This window comes from Heterodontus francisci, chromosome 16 (assembly GCF_036365525.1).
Source record: "Heterodontus francisci isolate sHetFra1 chromosome 16, sHetFra1.hap1, whole genome shotgun sequence".
NCBI lineage: Eukaryota > Metazoa > Chordata > Chondrichthyes > Heterodontiformes > Heterodontidae > Heterodontus > Heterodontus francisci.
Window position 1 is genome coordinate 52535011 of NC_090386.1, and position 27657 is coordinate 52562667.

The window sequence follows — 27657 nt, forward strand, 5'->3', positions numbered from 1 at the left end:
GTTCTCTCCTTTGATCATTGCTTCTTTATTACTACACGAGCTGAATCGTATTAATGCTATTGTATTAAGATAGAGGTGGTGAAGTCACTGTCTGAAAATAGTACTTCTGAATTTTCACAGAAAAAAATGTTTTATTTACTTGAAAGCCAAGTGTATTTCTTGATGTACTGAGGTGCTTACACCATGTACAACAATTAGTGCATAAAAGTGCCCAAAATTTAGAGTTTCAGATCGACTTGCAGAATTTTAAACTATCTGTAAACAACTCAAAATCATGTCTCCCCCCCCCACTACTCTTACCCAGGATTGCAGTTATACTGCTACTCTGGCATCAACAATGCAGTTTTGCCATTTGGCAACACAGAAGTAGCAGATTAATGAATGAGTTAGACCAGATTCAACATGATGGCATCAGCCCAGTGCAAAGCCATATTTGAAAAGTAATTAGGCCAATTGTTAAATTATAAAATGCTTTGAAAGTGGATGCTCCCATTCACACTCAACACTGAAAAAGGTGCCTGGCAAGCAGAATTCTACTCAAATGTCCAAGAATATTAGGCAGTACAACTTCACTATGATTTTTTTTATGACTACATTTGCTGATAACGCAACCACTAGGTGGCACAGTACTGGCACATGCACAAATGCAGCCTCATCGACAGAAATGTCACTGTCTGCGATGTTTCAGGCAGCTTCCAGTAATAAAGATAGCGCTGCTCAATTTAACAAATAAAACAATTGAATCCAAACCCCCTCACCCCTTAATGGCCACGATCACTGCCTCCAGCACCCAGCCCCCCACCCCCCAACAGTACCCTCTCGCGATCGCCACTTCTATTCCCCACTCCCTCCTGTGATCACTGCCTCAATCGTCGCATTCAGTTTCCCACTCCCTTCCATGCCCGCCTTCTCACCACTCCCTCCCACGCCCGACTGGTCGGCCTTCTCTCCTGCTGCTTGCTCCCTGCCCGGAGAAGCGGCAGGTTGGGGAGGAGGGGGGGGGCGGGGGGAGCGAGAGCAGGGTGCTAGCAGCAACCAGGCAGGAGCAAAGAAATAGAGCAACGGGCGCAGGAGAGAGCAGGGAAGAGAAGCAGCAATTGAGGTCGCTTTCCAAAACTCGTGCTGGAGGCTGACATCCCTTTGTATGATGACATGTTCGTGCGCACTAATACCAGCAAGCTTAGGTGCATTTTGCGAATGCGCAAGATGAATGCATTCCACACGTGTGCAGTTCGGACCACAGTGATGACATCGGCTCTTGGGCTGCGTTGTCAGGAGACACTCTTTTTTATTCTTTCATGGGATGGGAGCATCATGACAAGGCCAGCATTTGTTGCCCATCCTCAATTGCCCTCAAGATGCTGGTGAGCCACCTACCTGAACTGCTGAAATCCATCTGGTGTAGGTAATCCCACAGTGCTTTTGGGAGGGAGTTCCAGGTTTTTGACCCAGTGACAGTGAAGGAATGGTGATATAGTTCCAATTCAGGATGTTGTGTGGGTTGGAAGGAAACTTGCAGGTGGTGTTTCCATGCATCTATTGGCATTGACCTTCTAGGTGATGGAGGTTGCAGATTTGGAAGGTGCTGTCAATGGAGGCTTGGCGAGTTGTTGCACTGCATCTTGGATATGGTAAACACTGCTGCCACTGTGTGCCAGTGGTGTAAGCAGTGAATGTTTAAAATGATGGATGGGGTGCCAATCAAGCAGTCTGCTTTGTCCTGGATAGTGTCAAGCTTCCCGAGGGTTATTGGAGCTGCACTCTTCCAGGAAAGGGGAGTATTTGATCACACTCCTGACTTGGGCCATGTCGATGGTGGACAGGCTTTGGGGAGTTGCTGCAGAATTCCCAGCCCCTGACCTGCTCTGGTACCCACAGTATTTATATGTTTGGTCCAGCTAAGTGTCTGGTCAATGCTAACCCCCAGGATGTTGATGGTGGCGATATAGCGATGTCAAGTGGAAACGGTCATAGCCTGGCACTTAAGTGGAAAGTAACATTCACGCCACACATCAGGCCAAGTCTGCATGTTGTCCAGGTCTTGATGCATGTGGACATGGACTACTTCAGTATCTGAGCAATCATCGCCACTTCTGACCTTATGATGGAGGGGAGGTCACTGATGAAGCAGCTGAAGATGGTTGGACCTAGAACACTACCCTGAGGAAGTCCTACAGCAATGTCTTGGGGTGGAGATGTTTGGCCTCCAACAGCCACAACCATCTTCCTTTGTGCTAGGTATGACTCCAACCAGAGGGTTCCCCCCCCCCCCACCGATTCCCACCGACTTCAATTTTGCTAGGGCTCCTCAATGCCATTTGGTTAAATGCTGCCTTGATATCAAGGGCAGTCATTCTCACCTCATTTGACTGTACATCAATTTCAGATTATATTTATGACAGCAGTCTGTTTAACTACAGCCTATTAGATAAAGCACAATTGAAATATTTGAAGAAAAATGTTTGACATGCATAAAGACTACAATGCACAGCAGAGACACCTAGGAAAATACTTCTGGATGAGATTAGCTCCCTAACATGCACGACATTTTACTGTAGACAAAATAATGAACCAGACTGTACCCTCAAATCACTCCATGATGTTGTGTCATTTAGTTTGGATTCCCACTGTTTTTTCCCTTCCTTAGTCTCATTACTTTTGCATTTGTCCACATGAAAATGCATTTGCCCTTCATTCACCCACCCTTCCAAACTATCCAGATAGCTTGGTATTTGATTTTGCCTATACTCTGTTGAAAGGAAGCACCGATTCACTGAGTATCAGCAAATAAATTGCCACTGTGCAGTTTTATTTACCCGATTTAACCCAGCCCTGCTTTATGGCTGGACTGTTGAAAGTGGTACCACATATATCATCTTAAACAAGACTAACAACGTAGCAGCAATATGGAAAACTAACCAGATTTGGTATACATACCCAGAGGGATAGCGCTCAAATCCTAGGGGGCGATAAAGGATGTCATTTTAACATTGTGTAAAATGCAAGATAGCGAATTGGCAGCCCATTTTATATCTCTCGTCTTTTGTACTGTAGTCAAGTGACACAGTTCAATTGAAGTTAATGGAAATAAAAATTAGGAGATATTACCCAATGAGTCTGCCAAAAAGACAAAACTTGGAATACTGTATAATTCTGGTTGTCATTCTACAGAAAGAATATCCAGTAATTGGCAGCAGTGCAGAAAACGATAACAGAACTTATACCTAGCTTTAGGATCTGGGTTATAAGAGATTGAAGAGCATGGGATAGTTCACTCTGAAGATAAGGATCAGGAGAGATATTATTCAAGATTTAAGGGAACAGATCATTTCAATACCAATAAAAAAAAAGTTTGAGATTTCTTCAAACTCTGGAACAAAGGAACATGGGCTCTAGTTTAGAAAAGGAAGTGCACACAGTTTATATTTAACTGCATAGAGGTGGTGAATATGAGGCAGATAGCAAAGAATTTAAGGGTGAATTGAATTGATGTGAGGGAGTGGATAATTGAGTGTATTATTTCCGGGAAAGTCAAGATGGAATACAGAATCTATTGCACATTGTTCTCCTAGTCCTGTACTAATTCTGCATAGGCAACCTTACATTGGTTGCCGAGAATATTTCATAGTAGAGTGCAGCTAAAGTTTGAAGCTGTTATTTTGGTGTAAGGGTGAAAATGGGCTAAATGGGCGCTGCACTAATAAGACGTGCCTATTTGAAAGTCTGGTTTTAGGACAATTTTGGTCTTAATTGATTACCATTATTTGAACTTGCCTGGAGGTGTTAAAACAGAAATCTGCAGGTTTAACACTCAAGCACTGATTAGACACAATTCCACTTCCTCTGAAGGTATGGAGTGCACTGGTTGGCACATAGCAGCAGGTTTCAGGGTGGCTCAGACATGGCAACATTGGTCCTGAAATGTGAGTTATCCTCTACCTGCTGGGGGGGGGGCGGCGGCAGTGGTCAGTAACCAGGGGGCAGATTTAAAGTAATTTGGCATACAGAGGAGTCTAGAAGAAATTTTCACCCAGAGGGTGATGGGGTTCTGGAACTTACTGCCTGAAAAAAAGGTGGTAGAGGCAGAAACCCTCATCGCACTTAAATACTTGGATATGCACTTGATATAACAGCCCACAGTGCTACAGACGAAGAGATGGAAAATGAGATTAGACCAGATCGTTCTTTTTCAGCCAGCACAGATTCAGTGGGCTGAATTGCCTCCTTTTGTGCCGAAAATTTCTGTTTCTATTTGACTACATCAGTCAAGGACATTTAGGAGCTTCAAGAAAAATGAGAGAACTGAATTGTGTTTACATGTTGCCAATCAAAATGTATGACAATAGCACTTTCGTTGACAATGTTTTTTCTGAAAATACATGCAACAGGCCATTTGTAAACCAGTGTAATAGCCTGGGATGAAAAGTTCTCAATTTTCAGTTCAGTTCTTTTTCTAAAGATCCTTTTTAAGACATTGCAATAAAAACACATCTCATCTCATTTTTACTACCCGACTGCCACACAGATACACATAGTCTGAGCAGTTTACTCACACTTCAGAACAAAAGTACTTTTCCTCATGTAGCAGCTAGTCTCATATCCTCTCTCAATAAGCAATTAAACACAATTTTAAACAATGACATCCTCCAGGGAGATGAACGGGAACAGCTGGCTTTTCACAAGATTTTGTTGAACCGAACATTTGATAGGCGATACAGATGCAAAGCAGTCAACCTGATTTTGCACCCAAGGATACATGAAACAAGAACTTCTCCTAGACAATTATTGACTAAAGTATATTGGCCTAGTTAAAATTTCACTTGAAGTTTATAATTCCACAATGGATCCCAGAGTTTGTTGCACTTTTTTTTAAATAAAAACTGAAGCATACTTAGTGTTAAACACTAAAGTCTGTACTTTGATACAATATGCCCAATTTAAACTTCCAAAATGGGATTCTATTCCTCCTTCCTTCAAGCTTTTTCTCGTGGAACCCTGAAATTAGGTTGAGGCAGTCAGACGATCGACCTATCTTTGGGCTATGCCAAAGCTGCTCTATGGTTAGTTGATAGATTGCAGAAATGTGAAGTGCAACTGGTGAAACTCCTACCAGTTTTCCCTTCTGAACTTTCCATAACTGTCACTGTCTGCTCAAAGATGCTGAAGGGTGATCTGCAGAGATCAAGCCCAAACAGCTCCAATAACTACAAAAAAAAATTGAAGTGGACAATGGCCTCAACTTGCCGGAGGACACATGCGACCCTGGCCCATAACACTGGTTGGAGGGGTGTTGGTGATTTAACATCTATCAAGAGCTCAGCATTCGACTGGAGAGTGTTACCTGGGATCGGAAGACGACATCCCCATCCCGAATTTTATGGATTGTGTAACTGTACAGAAGTTGTTTGGTGGTGATGAACAGATTTAGGAGTGATTGGTACACGGCCATCTAGATAATGCTTTCTTTTGTTAGCCCAAAAATAGAGCCCCCCAATGGATGGGTGAAGTCAAAAATTGATATACCAGAGCCCCAGTTGCTGGGTGCGGTACCATGTGTCAATTTGAGAGTTCAACTGATGTTTGTTCGTTGTTGTTCTTCTCTTTTTTTTTTATTAATTAGCAGTGGCTCAAATGACACACAAGGGTACGTCTCCGGACCACTAACCAATGAACCTGAACTCAGTTGCGTCCCTCGGTTGGTGCGGTGTTCCACACTTGGTAGACGTTGAAGGCACAGTTGTATCACGGGAACAAGGCCACTCTGGGTCTTTCCCCCCCTCCCCCCATCAATATCAAGTACCCGCTGACTTCCCTCAGTTGTCACCACTCCTGGAGGTATTTGAACATGGATGATCCACGTGAAAACTCGGATTGGGCACCCGGGCCATAGCCCAAATGTGAAGGTGATCTAGGGCAATAGTTTAAAACCAGGTCTATCAGTCATCAGTATAGGATCCAAATGCACTTGTTACGATGTTGTCAGTCAATCTGCATGGTGGGAGGGAGGGGTTGCAAGGGGAAGGGGAATTTGAACAACTTACCTTTGAGATCTAGATCTTTAAAACAAATGAATCAACTTTGATTTTTTACATCTTTGTCAGTGGCATACCAAAGAGATGCATGAATGATGGAGTTGTCAACATAAAAGATGAAAATCTTGGAGATTAAATTTTCCTTGGTCAAAACAATTATATATAGTCTATCGTGTAACGCTCGAAGTAACCTACTTGCAATACATACAATTTTAGCAACATTGATGGCACTCAAAATAAATCAAATCACTCGATAGTTGTAAACCATTAGAAATAATTTTGCAATTTCACACCTGCCCTTGACAGGTTAATAGAAGTTGATCGCTTGTTTCAATTCACTCAACCTGCACCAGAGTAAACAGTTACTTTCTCAATTAGCTTCAATGTAATACTGCAGCTTCTGTTATAAAATTTGTGCTGTGACTTGAGTGGAATACTTTGCCAGCCATTGAGTGTAATGATAAAACAACAATTGTTTCTGAAGCCTTTACTATTCCCAAGAGTACTTGTGGAACAGCCCAAATAATGATGATCACATATTGCAGCAATACTGTTCTTCACAATTACTATTCTCAAAAATGACAGAATCAACCAATTACTTTTCTGTGAAACTGTAATATAACAGAGAATGACAAAAGTTTTGTATAACACCTTTCACAACTTCAGGATGTCCTCAAGTGCTTCACAACCAATTATTCACTCTTGACATGTTGCCACTGCTGTAATGTGTGCAGCAGCCATGTGATACACAAGGTCCTACTAACACCAATGAGATAAAACTTCAACTATCCTTTTCAAACTGGTGTTGGTTGAGAGATAAATATTGTCTCGAAGATCAGGAGAACTCCACTACTCTTTTTTTTGAATAATGCCATGGAATCTTTTATGCCCAATGGAGGGTGGTGGTGGGGGGGCGGGGGGGCGGGGGGGGGGGGGGGCGGGGGCAGTGGCTCCTCTCTGGAGCAGAAGTTAAACCCACAATTTTGAATCAGAAGCAAGTGTCCTAACAGAGTCAAGGCTGACAAGACAGACGGAAGGCTTAGTCACTTCTGCTCACCAATAGTTACACAATCTAATGTGCCTAGAAATTTCCAAATGGTTTACTGCTTCCCTAAAGTAGGCACAAACCCGACAACATTTTGTCATATTGGGATCTCAATATTCTGCATAAAATGGGACTATATGCCCCAATTGTATACACAAAGCTCCAAACATGCAGCATGGGGTAACTAAGCAGCGACCTGAACTTTTTGCAGAAGATAAGGGACAGATTGAAAAGGAAGTCATCCACCCTACTCTCTCACTTTTGCAACTGGATCCAGAGCATTGCAGGTTTGGAGTTAAATCATCCCATCTGCTAGAGTGCAAGAAAAGCTCATTGCTAAAAGGATATAAGCCAACAATTAAGCAATTTTTAATCTTGTGAAAGTACCTGTATGGATGACTACTCAATATAATATATCCACGAATGTATAAAAGCTACAGCTTTCTTCTCTCTTCCCTCACCCTACATAATACAAGCCAGAGTTAAAACGATGCAAGTACATTACAATGAATTTCAAGCGCATGATAATTGTGGTTCTAAAGTTGCTGAAATTGCACCTTTAAAATTCATTTCAAGCCCCATCTGGAAATATTTTAATTTCCAGAAGTACAGTAACACTCCATCCTACCTCTGTCACTTCCATTAATGCCACTGCTGTTCACACTTTCCTAAACTGCTGTCACACACAAAACTTTGGTTCAAAGACTTAAATTTGTCTAACTGTTGGTAGAATACGAACAACGCTTTTCAGAAACCTATATCTATCCCAAATCCTACTTGATCAACCTTTACAGGTGCTCTCCCAGGCAAAGCATGTACCGCTTAACCAGAGTTCAGTTTCCTTCCTCATATCTGAGGTATGATCTTTTATTTAAACAGCACTGCCTATTGGATTTTTAGTTACTCGAGTGGACTCCCAGACCCCGGTATGAAGGAGACTGGTTGTGCCATGGTCTGCAGCAAGAACATACTTCCAGAGGCAGGAAGATGCAGTCAGTATCTCTGAGCAGGGCAGGTAACCATGGTGTCCCTTTCACAGTTTACATTCATGCTTCATTTTACCTGCGAAAATGACAGCTCATGAAATCATTACAGGGGTGAGCAAGGCAACAGATAATGTTACCCCTCCAGGTGTTACTTTGGCAACTGCGGATACGGATACTGCTTTAATGGATATGGGGTGAAAGTTAAGTTTGTACTACAGGTGCTCAAAGATTTCTTAATGTCACTCTGCCCACATCCTCGCCAACCTCTACTGGTTTCTGTGGCGCAGAAATTTAACTAAAACGCTTGCTCTCTAATTTGTCAAAGACTTTGTGTCATCTTACCTGTGTGGTCTCCAACAGCAACTATCCCATTTTCTAATCAGTCCTTCTGCTTTAACTTTGGTAACATACGACGAAGCTATTGCACACACTCAGCACGATAGACCATTTTGGTAAGTAAGTCAGCATCAACAACGAGTGCAATGGAATACCTGCCTCGATGAATGCAGCTCCAAGTACTCAAGAAGCTCAACACCATCCAGGACAAAGCAGCCCACTTGATTGTCACGCCATCCACCAAAGGCACACAGTGTGTGCCATCTACCAGATGCACTGGCAACTCACCAAGGCTCCTTTGACAGCACCTTCCAAATCCATGTCCTCTACCACCTCGAAGGACAAGGACAGCAGGGGCATTGGAATACCACCACCTGCAAGTTCCCCAAGTCACACACCATCCTAACTTGGAACTATATCGCCACTCCTTCATCGTTGCTGGGTTAAAATCTTGGAACTCTCTACAGCACTCTAGGTGTACCTACACCACACTGACTGTAGCGGTTCACAGTGGTGGCTCACCACTACCTTCCCAAGAGCAATCGGGGATGGGCAATAAATGCCAGCCTTGCCATCAATGGCCAAATCCCATAAACAAATAAAAAAGCCCTCCTTGGTGTCATGCATGGAAGGAGCGGTCATGAAATTAACAATGAAATGGATGAATTAAAAAAAAAAGTCAACTGTAAAACAAAACCACAAGAACATTGACACTCATACCAGGGTAAAAATGGAGTAGTGATTACGTGACCCCTCCTGTACTGGAAATCAATAAACCTGTCTGCAAAGATGAAACTCATTAACCTCGTCTGAAATAGCTTTGGGGAGAACCTCTTTGAAATTGAAAAAAGCACTATTGCATATTGATGACCCCGATCAACATGAAATGAACTAACAAAAGGGTTCTATACAGATTGACTCACAGCCCCAACTAAAATGAATCGGTGTGAAGTAGCACCATGTTAACAGAATGGTCCCCAGACATCAAATCGATAGCCATGGTGATCATATCCTGGTCCACTGTGTGGTCACATCAGGGGAGAGGGCCACGTGTCTCATAACAGAAAAGGTAGCCCTCTGGGGGGACATAGAGAGAGAGAGAGACAGAGAGAGATCAAACCAAAACCTAAAGGCCAACCCGGCCAGAGGCCATGCAAGAGATCTAGCCAAGCAATAACCCTGAATAGCCACTACCGCAGAGACAACACAAAGTGACTTTGAGACTGTGAAGGTAACAAAATCCACACCACCAGCTTTGTGCTGAGTTGTAACCACTAGAACTCTACAACACATTAACAAGTTCAAGATTACAAACACCCAGGTCTGCACCTTTAAAAAAGACATTCCTCTAGAGAAGATTCAACAGGTTTACTGTAAACCAGAAACACTTACATCACTTTGGACTTTAAACCACATCCTACCCTTTTCTCTCTATTTTTGTGTGTGTGGGTGAGGTTGCTACCATTTCGGAAATTGTGTGAAAATGAATGTTTTTTAAAAAAAGCTGAGAAAACCTTTCATTTGTCTGTTTATTTAACTCTTTAAAAAAAAACTCGGACTAATGCACCATTTTGAGCAAAATACGACTGCCATCAGTTGGGAGGTGAACAATGAGAACTGCCTACATGCCTTTCCACCTGTCTAACACTCCATATAAAGAATGACTCAATTTGATTGGCAATGTAAGGAATCAGATAGAATCACTGATCATCATCTTAGGCAGTCCTCGAGAACGAGGTTGACTTTCTTCTACTCCAGGGTTGTGGGTCCTTAGGTGACCAAATAGTCCAATCCTGATATTCCAGCTCCCGAAGTTCATTTTGAGGGGATGGAAGATGCTTGTGCATGGGTTCTTTTAACATGGAGTGGCCATTGCACACCACTACCATACGGTCCGAGCAAAGCAAGGTCTTTGTCCAATGGCAAAGATGGCTGAGACGATGGGAGACCAGGCTCTGCTACACGGACAGGGACTAATACACACACATGGCCAGCATGTTCAGTTGGCGAGCCTGGATGCCTGATCACTGTTTACGTGACCACATATGCTACAAGTCCTGTGATCTCCTAGAGTTGAGACAACAGTAGAACATACAAGATCATGGTTCAGGCTGTAAACTAACCAACAGGTTATGAAAAACATATGGAGGAAGAACATACAATATATGAACATACAAAATGCCAAAGACCAGCTGGCCTATCAAGCCATCCCTTCACCATGACAACCAGAACATCTTCCTTCCCATCTCCACACCTCAACCCTGCCATGTAATCTCCTGGGACAGCCAAGAGACTTGTGTTTAGAAATTCTGCTTCTTCTCGAACAGAAAATACCAACATGACTCTTCACCAATACTCCTTGCAGTACACCAGAGATGGAGGCCCCTAGCAATAATTTTATGAAAGGGTTGTTCTGCTTTTCACTTGTTGGCCTCAGAAGAAATGATGCAAACTCAATCAAAATACACTTTCAATCAGGAATAAAAGGAACTCGATTATGAATCTGTTGAAACCAAAAAAGTTTCCCAACATATATAGAATTGAAAGGCACAAAAAAAGTGAAACAGCCTATCCCTTGAAATCTCAGCAGATTTCACTCAACTGTGTTCAGCACAAATTCCATTAGATCATAAAGATATGTGAAAACTTGGAAGTTATTGTAATAGGAAATGTTGATCGATTTGTTTAATTGGGGAATGCCAAGTGGTTTAGACTCAGAATTGGTATCCAACATGGCTGCTTTTTAACCAACTGGGGCAGGGGAGCCATGACAGGCGATTCTGAACTCAACATGGTATTTGTTAATGAGCCAGAATATGTGCTTTGACATGACCTGGTAGTCAGAAATACTCAAGACTAGGAGCCAGATCTAGTACTACAAAATGAAGTAATTTGATTAAATGGAAGATGAATTAAACAAAAATTGGAGTTATTTCGACAGCCCTTCAACAGAAATCAAATGGAATGTTAAATATATAATATTGAGCATGGAGGATATATGCATTTTCAAAACCATCAAGCTCAGGCAAGCAAACGTGATCCCGGATGGATTAAGAAATAAATTAAAACGGAGAGAAAAATGGCCTGTACAAACCCTGCAGGATGAAAGGAGAAGGCAATGAGTTGGATGGGTATAAGAAAATTCATAAACACATTAAAAGCATGATCAGAAAAGCCATGTATTGGAAAAAGGTACAGCACCTGGGTGTAACAGTAAAAAAAAAAATTCACATAACAGTAAGTGGTGAAGAGATGAAAATCCACAAGACACAAATGGGATTGAAACAAACGATTAACATAAAATACCAAGTATTTTTAACAAAAGTTTCCTCCAGACTTTCATAAGGAAGATGTCAGCAACATATCCTCTCCAGATAAGGATATTCCAAGTAAAATCAATGACTTCATTATAAATGGACAAGTAGTTTTAGACAGGCTAAACGAGCTCAAAACAAATAAATCCCATGGGCTAGATGGTATTTATTGCACAGTGTTGAGATAGATTAGGGAGGAAATCTGTGATGCCATTTATAAATGGCATCAACGGACACAAAGTAAATTCCAAACAGAAACTTGTGGCATGCATTCAAAAAAATGGTACACTAGCAATTACCGATCCATTAGATTTCCTTCCATTCCATGTGAATCATAGAGTAAATTTGATTAGATATGCAATGATTACAGTCAACAGCAGTCAGAATGGATTCAGTAGGAAAAGGTTGTCGCACCAAACTTAGATTTTGTTTCAGTAGCAACCCAAATGGACTGTGGGAACAGTTTCTCCCTATCTACTCTGTCAAAACCCATGATTTTGAATACCTCTATCAAATCTCCTCTCAGCCTTCTCTTCTCCAAGAGAAACAGTCCCAACTTCTCCAATCTATTTTCATAGATGAAGCTCCTCATCCCTGGAACCAACTTCACTAAAAGGATCAAGAACGAGAGGGCACTGATTTAAAAGGTAATTGGCAAAAGCAATGACAACATGAGGAAAACTTTTTCATGCAGTGAGTGGTTAGGATCTGGATTGCACTGCCACAGAGTGCAGTCGAGGCAGGTTCAATCAAGGCATTCAAAAAGCAATTAGATAGTTTCCTGAAAAGGAAGAACGTGCAGGGTTATGGGGAGAAAGCATGAGAATGACACTAAGTGCATTGCTCAGTCAGAGAACAGGTGCAGACACAATGGGTCGAATGGCTGTAACAATTCTGTGATTCTGTAGTAAATTGTGTGCTGTACCTGGACTTCCAGAAGCTTCTGATAAAGTTCCAAATGAAAGACTATTAAACTAAAAGCTGTGGTGATTCTGGGTAAACTCTAGGAATGGATAAGAAATTAAATCAAGGGTAGGAAATGAGTACTCATTAGAGAGGCGATGTTGAAATTATAGTGGGGAATACTGACTGAGGTTCTTCAGGACTTGGTACTGGAACTACTACTATGGCTAATTTACAAAAATGATCTGGACTCAAACTCGATGTAATTATCAAATTTGCAAATGACAAATTAGATAGGCTAGAGGAATCAGAGGCAACAGTTCAGAAATTACATAAATGGGTACAACAATGGCAGATGGAATTTAATGTAGAAAACAGCTTTACATTAGCAAGGAAAACAAAAAGAATGAAATCACAGTTTCCAACCTCAGTGTCTTACTCGACCCAGAGATGTAAGTTCCCAACACCATATCCAAGACTGCCTACTTTCTCCTCTGTAGTATTACCCGTCCCCAACTGCCACCCACCCACCCAAGTCCATTTGCTACTGAAAGCAACATCCAGGCTTTTGTTACCTCCAGAGTAGCCTATTCCAATGCTCTCCTTGTGAGCTTCACATCTTCTACCCTCAAACTTGAGCTTACAAAACCTTGCTACTGCAGTACTCACTGGCCTCTTGGCCCTCAAAGTTACAATTGTCATCTTTTGTGTTCAAATCCCTCCATAGCCTCAACCCCACCCAACTCGAATCTTCTCAAGGTTCACAACCCTCAGAAGTGTGTTCCTCCAATTCTGGCCTTGTGCATCCCTAACTTCCTTCAGCCCACCACAGACAGCTGGGCCTTCAGCTGTCTAGGTCTCAAACTCTGAAATTCCCTCCACAAACATTTCCACCTTTAAAAGATGATCCTTAAAACCTACCACGTCACCAAGCTTTTGGTCACCTGTCCTAACGTTGCAGGATATTTATCTTGTACAAAAAGGAGGCTGTAACCACTCATGTATTTTATCTTTTTGTAACCATCCTCTCTTTGCTGTCTAGATTCTGTATGGCACACCTACATCTTTACAAAAGTTTACAAGTTGCATTCGTCCAAGACACCTCCCTAAACTAATAAGATATGATTAATATAATAGATTTTATAGCAGTTTAAGAAAATAATGTAAGTTTTCATCTCCTAAACACTGATTACTGCATGGTTTTTGAAAGTGTCACATTGACTGAAGCTTATTTCAAACGAAGCTTGTTCAAATAAACAAATACATGATAAAGATTGCTAGTTTCATCATACTTTAAACTGGAAAATAAAAGTGCAGTCCAGCATTTATGCATGAAATTTTCCCATTCTATTTGTACAACACATCTATGCTAAGAAGCACCATTCAAAAATAATTCAATTTTAAAATTTGTTTAAACCAGCCTTTTATCTGTACCTCAATGTATTTTGTGAATCTGGATGGATGAACTAAGGTGGCAGAATAGTCTTCCCCATTTGTGATTCTCTTGTTGACTGAATTGACTATTCAGGGAACAAAGTTTGTAGCCATTAGGAAATGATTCCAAGGATGTTGACTGCAACTAACAAGTATAAACTGGAGTATTGTTGAAAATAGAAACATGTTGTCGAAGCTTTTTGTCTTGCACTCATCAGGACAATCGCAAGAACAGCCAATGTAAGAGCAAACAACAACTTATACTGCATGAGAAGTGTGTGCTGACTGGTTGGCAAGTGAACTCTGATTGGTGGAGACGTCGCCATAGCGAATGCACCAGTTTACAGTGACTGACAGTTAACTGACAAGCTTTGTTTAAAATTTAAACCAGGCAGCTTGACTGTGATTGGTCAAGGCATTGCTCTGAGAAATGAACCAACGAATGGCTATCACTTATTTTGTTCAGCTGAAACAGGCGCAATGTTTGTACATATTCTGTCTGCAAATAACAGGGCCCTGTGTATTAATAGATGTAGCCTATTCACCAATATACCACTTAAGGAAGCCATAGATATTTGTGCTGCAGCATTACATCATGGCGATCTAGAGCCACCACCATTGCGCGAATCAGTATCCAATGAACTTATGAACTTGGCAACTCACGCTGTTGAGTTCAGTTTTAACGACACCATGTATGGCCAAATAGATAGTGTTGCCATGGGATCCCCTCTAGGCTCAACTCTCGCAAACATCTTTGTCGGGTTCCATGAGAAATGTGTCTGTAACGGAATGACACCTAACCTCCTACATTTTGTATATTTCCGATACGTAGATGATACATTTGCTATATTTGAATCTGCAGCTCCATGCAATAATTTCCATACACGTCTTAATGGGCTCCATTCTGTGCTCAAATTCACCTTTGAAATGCAGAAATCAAATGAGTTCCCTTTCCTTGACGTACCAGTTGTGAAATCTGTTAAGGGGTTCTCTACCACGATCTAAAGGCCTGCTACCCGACCCAACGGGACCCGAGGACATGTACCGGGTTCGGGTCAGCTCACTCTTCCAGATCCGGCCCACAAAGTAAGTATTGAATTTAGCTCTGCTGTTAAGTGTTAAAAGTAAAAAACCTACCTGAGCTGGGAGCCAGGGACGTCAAGGAGAGAAAATCTGAGTCTGCGCTGCGAGCGTCTCTATGATGCCATCATTCTCATGCTGCAGCTTCAGAATGGGAAGGTAGGTAAAGGGAACATTCCGGTGGTCGGGTCGGGTGCAGGAAAAAATGGAGGGACTCGGGCCGAGTTGGGCTTGGGTCCGATGTGGTTCTGTCGGGTTCTTTTCAACTGACCTGAGCAGGCCTTTACCACGATCTACCGCAAACCTACCTTCACTGGTCAATACACACGTTGGGATTCTTACAATTCCAAGCGCTATAAAATTGGCCTTATTGGCAACCACATAAATAGGGCCCGAGCCATTTGCTCACCATGCAAGCTTGATGCTGAAATAGAGCAAATCAAAGACATCCAGCGTGACAGTGGCTACCCTGATCAGATAATTTCTCGCTGTATATCGCGCAAACTTACTAATGGGCCTAAGGCTGTCTTTTCTGGTCCTGAAAAGTGCCTAGTCTACCACAAGTTACCCAAAATTTGAGCAACAGGTATTGCTGTTTCACGCTGCTACTATGCAGTAGCAACACCAGGTGCTCGCCACTAACAGGATGCTGCCGTCAAGCCAAAAACATGTCTTGTCTATCACAAAAATGTGTAATGTGAATCATGAATTTCAATGCCAGTGTGATGCCAGGTATATAGGCTGTACGCCCCAAAGAGTGGCGGATCATATCAAACATGTCCCTTCTGCTGTTCGCAATGGGCAAGGTATGGGCCGTACCCAACCAGCCTGTGCTTGCAAAACTCAAAACACAGTGTCCAACATTAGATGCGATTCCATGATTGGACAACATTTGCTAAATGACCCACAGCGTACTAAGAATTAGGCTGAGAACCAATTTAAGATTGTCAGTAGGGCTCACAACGTGGCACATTTGCGCATACTGGAAGCTACTTTTTTAAAAATTCATTCATGGGATGTGGGCGTCGCTAGCCAGGCCAGCATTTATTGCCCATCCCTAATTGCCCTCCAGAAGGTGGTGGTGAGCTGCCTTCTTGAATCGCTGCAGTCCATGTGAGGTAGGTACACCCACAGTGCTGTTAGGAAGGGAGTTCCAGGAATTTGACCCAGCGACAGTGAAGGAACGGCGATATATCAGGATGGTGTGTGACTTGGAGGGGAACTTGCAGGTGGTGGTGTTCCCATGCATCTGCTGCCCTTGTCCTTCTTGTTGGTAGAGGTCGCAGGTTTGGAAGATGCTATCTAAAGGAGCCTTGGTGCATGGCAGTACATCTTGTAGATGGTACACACTGCTGCCACTGTGTGTCGGTGGTGGAGGGAGTGAATGTTTGTGGATGGGGTGCCAATCAAGTGGGCTGCTTTGTCCTAGATGGTGTCCAGCTTCCTGAACGTTGTTGGAGCTGCACCCATCCAGGCAAGTGGAGAGTATTCCATCACACTCCTGGCTTGTGCCTTGTAGATGGTGGACAGGCTTTGGGGTGTCAGGAGGCGAGTTACTCGCCGCAGGATTCCTAGCCTCTGACCTGCTCTTGTAGCCGCAGTATTTATATAGCTACTCTTGTTCAATTTCTGGTCAATGGTAGCCCCTAGGATGTTGATAGTGGGGGATTCAGTGATGGTAATGCCATTGAATGTCAAGGGGAGACAGTTAGCTTCTCTCTTGTTGGAGATGGTCTTTGCCTGGTACTTAAGTGGCAAGTAACATTCGCGCCACACATCAGCCCAAGCCTTGATATTGTCCAAGTCCTGCTGCATTTCGACACGGACTGCTTCAGTATCTGAGGAGTCATGAATGGTGAACATTGTGCAATCATCAGTGGACATCCCCACTTCTGACCTTATGATTGAAGGAAGGTCATTGATGAAGCAGCTGAAGATGGTTGGGCCTAAGACACTACCCTGATGAACTCCTGCAGTGTTGTCCTGGAGCTCAGATGATTGACCTCCAACAAGCACAACCATCTTTCTTTGCGCTAGGTATGACTCCAACCAGCAGAGCATTTTCCCCGATTCCCATTGACTTCAGTTTTGCTCGGGCTCCTTGATGCCATACTCGGTCAAATGCTGCCTTGATGTCAAGGGCAGTCACTCTCACCTCACCTCTTTTGTCCATGTTTGAACCCAGGCTGTAATGAGGTCAGGTGCTGAGTGGCTCTGTCGGAACCCAAACTGAGTGTCACTGAGCAGGTTACTGCTAAGCAAGTGCTGCTTGATGGCACTGTTGATGACACCTTCCATCACTTTATTGATGATTGAGTGTAGGCTGATGGGGCGGTATTTGGCCAAGGTTGGATTTGTCCTGCTTTTTGTGTACAGGACATACTTGGGCAATTTTCCCCATTGCCGGGTAGATGCCAGTGTTGTAGCTGTACTGGAACAGCTTGGCTACGGGCACAGCAAGTTCTGGAGCACAGGTCTTCAGTACTATTGCCGGAATATTGTCAGGGCCCATAGCTTTTGCAATATCTAGTGCCTTCAGTCATTTCTTGATATCACATGGAGTGAACCGAATTGGCTGAAGTCTGGCATCTGTGATGCTGGGCACTTCAGCAGGAGGCCAAGATGGATCATCAACTCGGCACTTCTGGCTGAAGATTGTTGCAAATGCTTCAGCCTTATCTTTTATCCTTATCTGATGTGCTGGGCACCCCCATCATTGAGGATCAGGATATTTGTGGAGCCACCTCCTCCAGTTAGTTGTTTAATTGTCCACCACCATTCACAGCTGGATGTGACAGGACTGCAGAGCTTAGATCTGATCTGTTGGTTATGGGATCGCTTAGCTCTGTCTATTGCATGCTGCTTACGCAGTTTGGCACGCAGATGGTCCTGTGTTGTCGCTTCACCAGGTTGACACCTCATTTTGAGGTATGCCTGGTGCTGTTCCTGGCATGCCCTCCTGCACTCTTCATTGAACCAGGGTTGGTCTCTTGGCTTGATGGTAATGGTAGAGTGGGGGATATGCCGGGCCATGAGGTTACAGATTGTGGTTGAGTACAATTCTGCTGCTGCTGATGGCCCACAGCGCCTCATGGATGCCCAGTTTTGCATTGCTAGATCTGTTCGAAATCTATCCCATTCAGCACAGTGATAGTGCCACACAACACGATGGAAGGTATCCTCAATGTGAAGGTGGGAATTCGTCTCCACAAGGACTGTGCAGTCGTCACTCCTACCAACATTGTCATGGACAGATGCATCTGCAGCAGGCAGATTGGCGAAGACGAGGTCAAGTATGTTTTTCCCTCTTGTTGGTTCCCTCACCACCTGCCACATACCCAGTCTAGCAGATATGTCCTTTAGGACTCGGCCAGCTCGGTCAGTAGTGATGCTACCGAGCCACTCTTGGTGATGGACATTGAAGTCCCCCACCCAGAGTACATTCTGTGCCCTTGCCACCCTCAGTGCTTCCTCCAAGTGGTGTTCAACATGGAGGAATACTGAGTCATCAGCTGAGGGAGGGTAGCAGGTGGTAATCAGCAGGAGGTTCCCTTGTCCTAGTTTGACCCAATGCCATGAGACTTCATGGGGTCCGGAGTCGATGTTGAGGACTCCCAGGGCAACTCCCTCCTGACTGCATACCACTGTGCCACCACCTCTGCTGGGTCTGTCCTGCTAGCAGGACAGGACATACCCGGGGATGGTGATGGCAGTGTCTGGGGCATTGTCTGTCAGGTATGATTCCATGAGTATGACTATGTCAGGCTGTTGCTTGACTCGCGTATGGACAGCTTTGGCATAAGCGCCCATATGTTAATAAGTAGGACTTTGCAGGGTCGACAGGGCTGGGTTTGCCAATGTCAGTGCCTAGGTTGATGCTGGGTGGTGGGTCCTGTTTCATTTTTAAAAATTAATACACAGGGCCTTGTTCTTTGCAGACAAAGAATGTGCACAAATGTGGCGTCTATTTCAGCTGAACAAAATAAGAGACAACCATTTGCTGGTTTATTCCTCAGGGCAAAGCTTCAACAACATGTCTCTATTATCAGCAACACTCAAGTTCTGTACTACTAAAACGACTATAAGTATAAACTCAAAAGCCAACTGGTATGTTTGTCTCTACTTGGAAACACTGCCGTGATTAAATATGTCATCTCTAGACTGGAATTTTTCTTCAACTGAAACGGGTTTCATTCCCCAAAAGTCCATAAAACAAGATTTTAGAACAGTAGTACACATCCAAATGAAATCCAAGAATTATTCTCCACCCCCCACTCCACCCCACCCCCAGAAGAACTGTCTAGCTCCAAAACATACAAATAATCAACTAATGTGACCAAACCATTGATTCCGGGCCCACGTGATAACTTAACAAGATGACATCAGAAAAAAATTAGGAACACAGCCCCACAATACAGGAATAAACAAATTTGTTTCATTTGCATGGTTAGAATGAACAATGTGAAAACAGTAAAGCTTTGGTGATTTGGGGATCTAAAACTAATACTTAATTTTGGTCATTAAACTTCTGGATTGGCTAAATACTATATAGAGTCACAAGAGTGCAGGCAATTAAAACTAGACACGTGGTCAACTTTTTGTCTTGACCAAGCACTAAATGCCATCATACTTCAACGCCACTAAATTCTGATTTCTCTCCAGCTAGCACTACTGCAGGCAGTAACAAGCTTCTCGAATAACTTGCTGTAACTGATATCTGAATGAATACACACTTTTATCACCAAGTCTCTCTAGGCTGTATTTGAATGATGAGATGGAACTTGACTTAGTCAATGCAGTTCTAGACAAGCTCACTTGATAAATTCTGTTCAGGCAAGTATTTGCTGTAAGCAGGGCAGCCAAGCATTGTTATTTAGATCAGCTGTATTGGTGACTGATTGTAGGAGTGTTGCAAGATGACAATTTCTAAATTGCAGCTTATGAAGTTTAAGCCACTTTTCCTGTTTACTTGGAGAAAACCAAATGATTTCTCAATGTTACACAGCCAAAAGCACAATTACCATTGCAAGCTCTCCCTCTCAGGTACTATCAGATTGTTTCTTACATTTTATTATTGCTTTTTGAGAGAGCTTGCTGTGCACAAACTGGCTGCCAGATTTCCCTACAATAGCTTTTTTATCTTTCTGAATTTATTATAGATTTTTTTTGGATATGCTAAAACCACTTTTCTGTGCTTTCAATTTTTCTTCTGTTCAGAAGTCAAATTTGCAATCAAAACCACAATGTGCAGCATTGATAGCTCACCCTTAGTCAAGGAATTACAGTTACTTGAGCAATACAATGAACATTTTCCCTATTGACAATGAGTCAATCTCAGAATCAGTAGCCCTGAAAGAACCCAAAATAAATCATTTTGCTTTGTTGAAGGTGATGTGTTACTGGATCATTTTTAAGAAACCTTGCAGCTAGGTTATCAGCTGGTCAGCATTATGTCAGTCAAATCAGAGATCTCATTCAGAGATCTACCTGCAGTCTGAATGGTGCTGCTGGCCCACAGTTGTCCTAAATCATTGCCACACTGCTTGGAAGCATCATTGGTGTGCAACATGAGCAAAGTCACCACCAGGTACAAGTAGAAGGCAATATGGTGTCAACTTATAGTAAACTTACCATTTTATGGCATGATATTACTGTAGATCTACCAAGGAGATGATAATCACCTGGATCTTATTGTAGCAGGGTACTGAATTTCTGCCAGCAGTTACACTTGCCCTTATATGTTTAGATTTTCAGCAAATTGCCATGCAAAAAATATGAATGTGTGAGCTGATGATGGCTAGTTGTAGGACTCAAATTGGTTATAGGGAGAGTGGAGAAACTATGCAGGGATTTAAATAGAAGGATGAGAATTTGAGGCATTGTGGGAACCAAAGTAGGTTCATGAGCAGAACTTAGTGCAGGATAGGATACAGGGTTTTAATAGATAACTGAATTATAAACCGACGATGGATGGTAACCAGAAGTGGAAGTTTCATGCTGGAGAAATTTTGAGCAGGGTAGGCTGGGGTGTATATATGACTTCATTTTATTGGTTTAGATAAAAAGATATTGCGAACAAAATGCACAAACTACAGATGATATCACTATAGGTGGCGACTATATAGCAAGTAACAGTCAGATTTAGAGCATTTTGGAACTTGAGATAATGAAGGTTTTGTGAGAAATATTAGTTACCCTTAGCCACATTAGATGGTATGAAAGCAAGGAACAAAACTAGGGAAAGTATGGTAAATGGAGCAGTCGCATATTGCACTCATTAAGAAAAGGATCTACTAAATGGTCATTTTATTTTTTTATTTAGAGATACAGCACTGAAACAGGCCCTTCGGCCCACTGAGTCTGTGCCGACCATCAACCACCCATCTATACTAATCTCATATTCCTACCACATCCCCAACTGTCCCTATATTCCCCTACCACCTACCTATACTAGGGGCAATTTATAATGGCCAATTTACCTATCAACCTGCAAGTCTTTTGGTGGTGGGAGGAAACCAGAGCACCCGGCGAAAACCCACGCAGACACAGGGGGAACTTGCAAACTCCACACAGGCAGTACCCAGAATTGAACCCGGGTCGCTGGAGCTGTGAGGCTGCGATGCTAACCACTGCGCCGCCCAATACTGTAGTCATTTTGACTATAGCAAGAAAAAGGCAAATGCAATTAGGCACAACAGAAAGCAAGATTTGGGATCGCTCTAAGAAGCATTGATCAGACCACAGCTTGTTCAAATTCAGTTATCACCTAATCATAAGGATATTAAGCTCGAGTGATTATAGATGAACTGACGAACAAAGATAATCTCTACTATCAGAAAACAAAATTAAGGCAAATTTAAAATTGGGTTAATTTTTTTTGAGAGAGAAATTGTGATTCATTTGAAGTTTTCAAGATCATGCAGTGGATTGACAGCATTAATCCAGACAACTGGTTTACTGTGGTAAAGGCTTCAAGCACTAAGGAACTAAACTTTAAAAATTAAGAAGTTGGAAGTAAAAAAAGTTGGGCACAATGTTTATACGCCAAAGGAACAATATTCCACACTTTTGGCACAGTTGTACCACAATTTCCTGGGATGCACTCCTGGCATTGAAGTGAACTGTATAAGTGGTCCAAGGGTCAAATAGATCCAATATTGGCGAGAGAAGGAATTGAAGGATGATAAGATGGTGGGGTGGAAATTAGAACAGGTTTGTTGGATTTTTGTCCTGCTGTTAAAATTTCTTATTGTCTATATTTCACTCACACCACTAGCTGTAAACCTCATCTTTACCTTTACCACCTCCAGACTCAACTTCACCAAAGCTCTTCAACCCCCACCTTACATGAACTCCAATTTCTTCAGAAATTCACAGCCCTCATCCTATGCCACATTCATTCTTTCTCATCTATTACTTCTGTTGTTACCAACCTTCACTGGTACTCCATTTCACTTCATAGTGATCTCAAGGAACTTTTACAAAACCTTCCTGGTCTCTCCCCACTTCCTTTGGCTGGCCAGATCTTTTTACTCATACCTCTGCAAAGCAGTTGGAAATTTTGCTTTAGATTATATGCTCTATATAAATGAAAGCTATTGCAAATGCCTCAAAGGTTCACATTTTCTCCACAACTAACCCATAATCTTACTATTATTTTTAAAAAGGATCAACAGATATGGTATCAAGTCACCACATCCCAAACCTCAGGAATCACTCCCAAACACAGATCACAAATTATACTTCAAAGGCTTTATCAGACCTACTTTCAGTTTCCACAGCCATAAGTATGCAAGTGTAGATAAATGTAAAGCTTCAGGTCAATATACTCAAAATAGAAGATCATTGAAGCTCTAAATGTTACACTACATGACATTTGCATTTTTGTAAAATAACATACTATAATATATACCCTGGTTCCCAAGATTAATAGTTTTATAGATTGAAAGGCACATTTGGTACAAACAAAAATACCAAGCAGGTGAACAATTCTGGGGCCTTGCACATTTTACTAGGACCAAACATTTTTTTTGATACTTGCCCACCTACAAGTTTACAGAAATAGAAAACTATTAAGTCTTTAGTTAAATCCAACCAAGTAATTCTTATTTTCCGGCAGTCAAAATTTGCAGGTCATCTGTTTGTATTTGCAACATTATTTACACAAAACAAGAGTCAGCCTCATGTACAGGAAAAAGTATCGTTAAAAGAGCAGCATGTGGGAGATGTGGAGACGACCATTAAAGTTTTCGGGTAGACTGGATTCGAGATTATTTCAAAAATTAATCTTACTTTAAGCACCACAAATCACCATTAAATATTCGCTGTTGAAAAATTGGAACGGGAATGTTATTTAATAACAGAAGTTTGACAATGATGTCAAGAAACAACGTACTTCATGATCAAGTTTACACGATACTTCAGGGCAAAATAACTACATCCAAGACCATTTGTCTATGTAGCTGTAACAGCCGGCGTGAGTCAATATGCCACTAAGATAACACAGCTTTTGGTTTTAATGCTTGTACAGTAATTTGCTGGAGCGGCTTCTGACAGCACTAATTAATCGGACAACCCCGCCACAATCCGCAAGCAGCTCCCACACGGACGGGACCTGGCTACTCTCAATCCACCGCACGAGCTGCCGGTACAAGACCCAGGTGTGCCCCCGACGGCCTGCACTTCCTTCCAGCCAGCCGACAACTCAACTCGACCACCCGCCTCCCCCACCGGGCCGTGGCTGAGGGGTACCCGGCCCGCGCTCACACTCCAGACCGGGACACTCGCACTGCCCTCACCTGGTAAAGCGTCGACCAGTTTCCGTATTTGTCGATCTCCGCAAACTCCTGCTCCATGACTGGTTTTGCTGTGCTATGCTGCGCTGCGCCTTTCCCCCCCCCCCGCCCCCACGGGCCTCACTGACGCTGTAAATTCCCCCTCTCGCTCCAGTCCTGCCACTTCATTGCAGCTTCCTTACATCAGAAGGGCTCCGACCCACACACAGGAAATACACACCCACTCCCGCATGACTGACATCGGCTTCCACCAATCAGATCGCGGGAGGTGGGATCGACGGGCGCCTGTTGGGAATTGTAGTGCGTTCCTCAGGAAGGGGGGCAACTACAAATCCCAGGAGGCGTTGCGGCACGGGGGTGGGGGAAATCCTAGGTCTGTCAAGTCAAATTTTCCTTTACTAAAATATGGAATGGTTTATATTGGGAGTAAACTGATAAAACCGGGGAGCTTCGCTCCTTTGAGTTTACATTTCACCTCACGAGCTTCGCAGTGTCTGCTGGGAGATGTAGTCTCCTGTCTCCAGGGGCCATGGAGCGGTGGTACTGCTGCTGATTGAAGTTTCTGGAAGGTGTCTGTTCAGCAAGGTGTAGCCGGTAGATGAGGTCAGTGCAGGAGCTTTTTTTCCCCCCGAAAATATACTTTATTCATTCATAAAAATTTGTAAAAAAATACATTACAAAACAGTTCAAATTTGACATTTCAGAAAGTGCAATAGAGATCAGATTTTTTCAATACAGAACATCAGAACATGTCATTCCATTTTATATACAATATACATTTGGCATTACATAGCAAAAAACGTTTTTTGGTGCATACATTCTGAGGGGTTTTACATGAGTTCCAGCCCCTCGGTATACTATGGCGGGAGGACCTTACACAGTGGTTTTAGTTTTAGAGATACAGCACTGAAACAGGCCCTTCGGCCCACCGAGTCTGTGCCGACCATCAACCACCCATTATACTAATCCTACACCAATTCCATATTCCTACCACATCCCCACCTGTCCCTATATTTCTCTACCACCTACCTATACTAGGGGCAATTTATAATGGCCAATTAACCTATCAACCAGCAAGTCTTTGGCATGTGGGAGGAAACCGGAGCACCCGGAGGAAACCCACGCAGACACAGGGAGAACTTGCAAACTCCACACAGGCAGTACCCAGAATTGAACCCGGGTCGCTGGAGCTGTGAGGCTGCGGTGCTAACCACTGCGCCACTGTGCCGCCCAAATGGTCTTTACCCATTGAGCCTTTACGGTGGCTGCCCCAAGCTTTACTGCGTCCCTCAGCATGTAGTCTTGGACCTTGGAATGTGCCAGTCTGCAACACTTGGTTGTGGACAATTCTTTGCACTGGAAGACCGGTAAGTTTTGGACAGACCAAAGAGCATCTTTCACCAAGTTGATGGTCCTCCAGCAGCAGTTGATGTTTCTCTCGGTGTGCTTCCCTGGAAACAGCCTGTAGAGCACAGAGTCCTGCATAACGGAGCTGCTCAGGATGAACCTCGACAAAAGCCACTACATCTCTTTCCACACCTGCTTTGCAAAGGCACATTCAAGAAGGAGGTAGACAACAGTCTCTTCCCCACCACAGCCACTTCGAGGGCAGCGTGTGGAAGCGGTAAGACTCCGGGCGTGCAGGAAGGATCTTACGGGAGGGCCCTTCTTACTGCCATCAAAGCTACCTCTTGGTGCTTGTTTGAAAGTTATGGCGCTGAGGTATTCTGCCAAATGACTTTGACAGTCTGCTCAGGAAACCATCCGACAGGATCCACCTTTTCCTCACAGGGCCTCGAGGACGCTATGTGTGGACCACTGCCTGATGGACTTGTGGTCAAAGGTGTTTTTCTGCACAAAGTTTCCACAAAGGATAGCTGGTACTGCACGGTCCAACTGGATGAGCGTTCTGTGGCAAAGTGGCCAAACCCATTCATCGCAACATCAGAGACAGATAGAACCTCAGCACATAGTGACACTTAGTGTTTGCGTACTGGGGGTTCTATGCATAGCTTGATGCAGCCACAGACAAAGGTGGCCATCAGGATGCTGGTGACATTGGGGACGTTTTTCCTCCTCTGTCTTGTGGACACGATCCATTTTTGATCTCCAGACAAAGCAGAAGATGGCTTGGGTGACTGCCAAGGTGCAGAAGTGGGGTATGGGCCAGACCTGCACCATGTACAGCAACACTGAGAGCGCTTCACATCTGATGACCAGATTCTTACCTGCAACGGAGAGGGAGCATCACTCCCACATGACCAATTTCTGTTTCACCATGCCTGCTTGCTCCTTCCAGTGTCTGGCGCCTCCGAACCATATCCCCAGCATCTTCAGGTAGTCTGATCTGATGGTGAAGGGAACAAAGGATCAGTTGGCCCAGTTCCCATAGAACATGGGCGGCACAGTGGCGCAGTGGTTAGCACCGCAGCCTCACAGCTCCAGGGACCCGGGTTCGATTCCGGGTACTGCCTGTGTGGAGTTTGCAAGTTCTCCCTGTGTCTGCGTGGGTTTTCTCCGGGTGCTCCGGTTTCCTCCCACAAGCCAAAAGACTTGCAGGTTGATAGGTAAATTGGCCATTATAAATTGTCACTAGTATAGGTAGGTGGTAGGGAAATATAGGGACAGGTGGGGATGTTTGGTAGGAATATGGGATAAGTGTAGGATTAGTATAAATGGGTGGTTGATGTTCGGCACAGACTCGGTGGGCCGAAGGGCCTGTTTCAGTGCTGTATCTCTAATCTAATCTAATCTAACATGACCTCGCTCTTGCCGTGATTTACTTTGGCTTCCAAGGCCAGTTCGAACTGGTCGCAGATGCTCATCAGCTTGCGAATGGGCAGCGGATCCGAGCAGAAGACAGCGATGCCGTCCATGTACAGGGAATCTTTGACCTGAGTGCCTCCGTTGCCTGGGATTGTCACGCCTCTTATGCAAACATTCCTCCTGATGGACTCATCAAAAGGTTCAATACGGCAAACAAACAAGACACGGGAGAGAGGATAGCCCTGTATGACTCCAGATTTGATTGGAAAACCTTATGATTCCCACCCACAGATTGAGACTGCGCTACTGATGTTTGTGTAGAGCATTTGGATCCAATTACAGATTCCCTCCCCAAATCCCATTTTGGAGAGCACATCCATCATGTAGGTGTGCGACATCCTGTCAAAAGTCTTCTCCTGGTCCAAGCTGATGAGGCAGGTGTCCACCCTCCCATACATAGACTATCGTATCCCTGAGGCTATCAGAGATCTTCCTGCTGGCTACAGCACAGGTCTGATCGGGGTGAATCATCAACTCCAGAGCAGCCTTGACCCGATTGGTCACAACCTTGGACAGAATTTTGTAGTCCATGTTAAGTAGTGAGATGGGCTGCCAATTTCTGATTTCCGTCCTCTCCCCCTTTTGCTTGTAGATAAGAATGTTGATGCCTTTCCTTATCGATTCTGACATGCTGCCGGCCAGAAGCATACTCGTACACTTCCAGCAGGTCAATCCCACAAAGTTGCATACAACTTGACAGATAAGCTGTCGCTTCCGGGAGTTTTACTCGTTTCGAAAGACATGACAGCCTTTGTCAGCTCGTCCAGAGTTAGCGGTTTGTCCAGACTCTCCCGCGTACTGTCATCTAAGACCTCTGTTATAGAGCACAGGAAGGACTGGGAGGCTGTGCTGTCTGTGGGCTTCATGTCGTACAGCCCAGCATAGAAGGATTTGCTGATCCTTAGT

The 27657-nt window shown here is 43.5% G+C and overlaps 1 protein-coding gene across 2 annotated transcripts in view; it reads right to left on the reverse strand.

Moving 5' to 3' along the window:
• The window catches only part of LOC137378098 (tyrosine-protein phosphatase non-receptor type 1-like), a 169902-nt gene extending 145838 nt beyond the window's left edge, over positions 1-24064 (reverse strand). The window contains exons 1-2 of one of the 2 annotated variants that reach the window (XM_068048194.1): positions 23929-24020; positions 22564-22671 (exon numbers count right to left, since the gene is read on the reverse strand). Coding sequence is in view for 1 of the 2 variants with exons in the window: in XM_068048193.1 (XP_067904294.1) it covers positions 23929-23985 (57 nt within the window). In the remaining variant the exon portion in view is untranslated. Of the gene's footprint in view, positions 1-22563; positions 22672-23928 lie in introns of both variants that reach the window. The other variant, XM_068048193.1, reaches the window with a different exon arrangement.
• Between the last annotated feature and the right edge of the window lie 3593 nt (positions 24065-27657).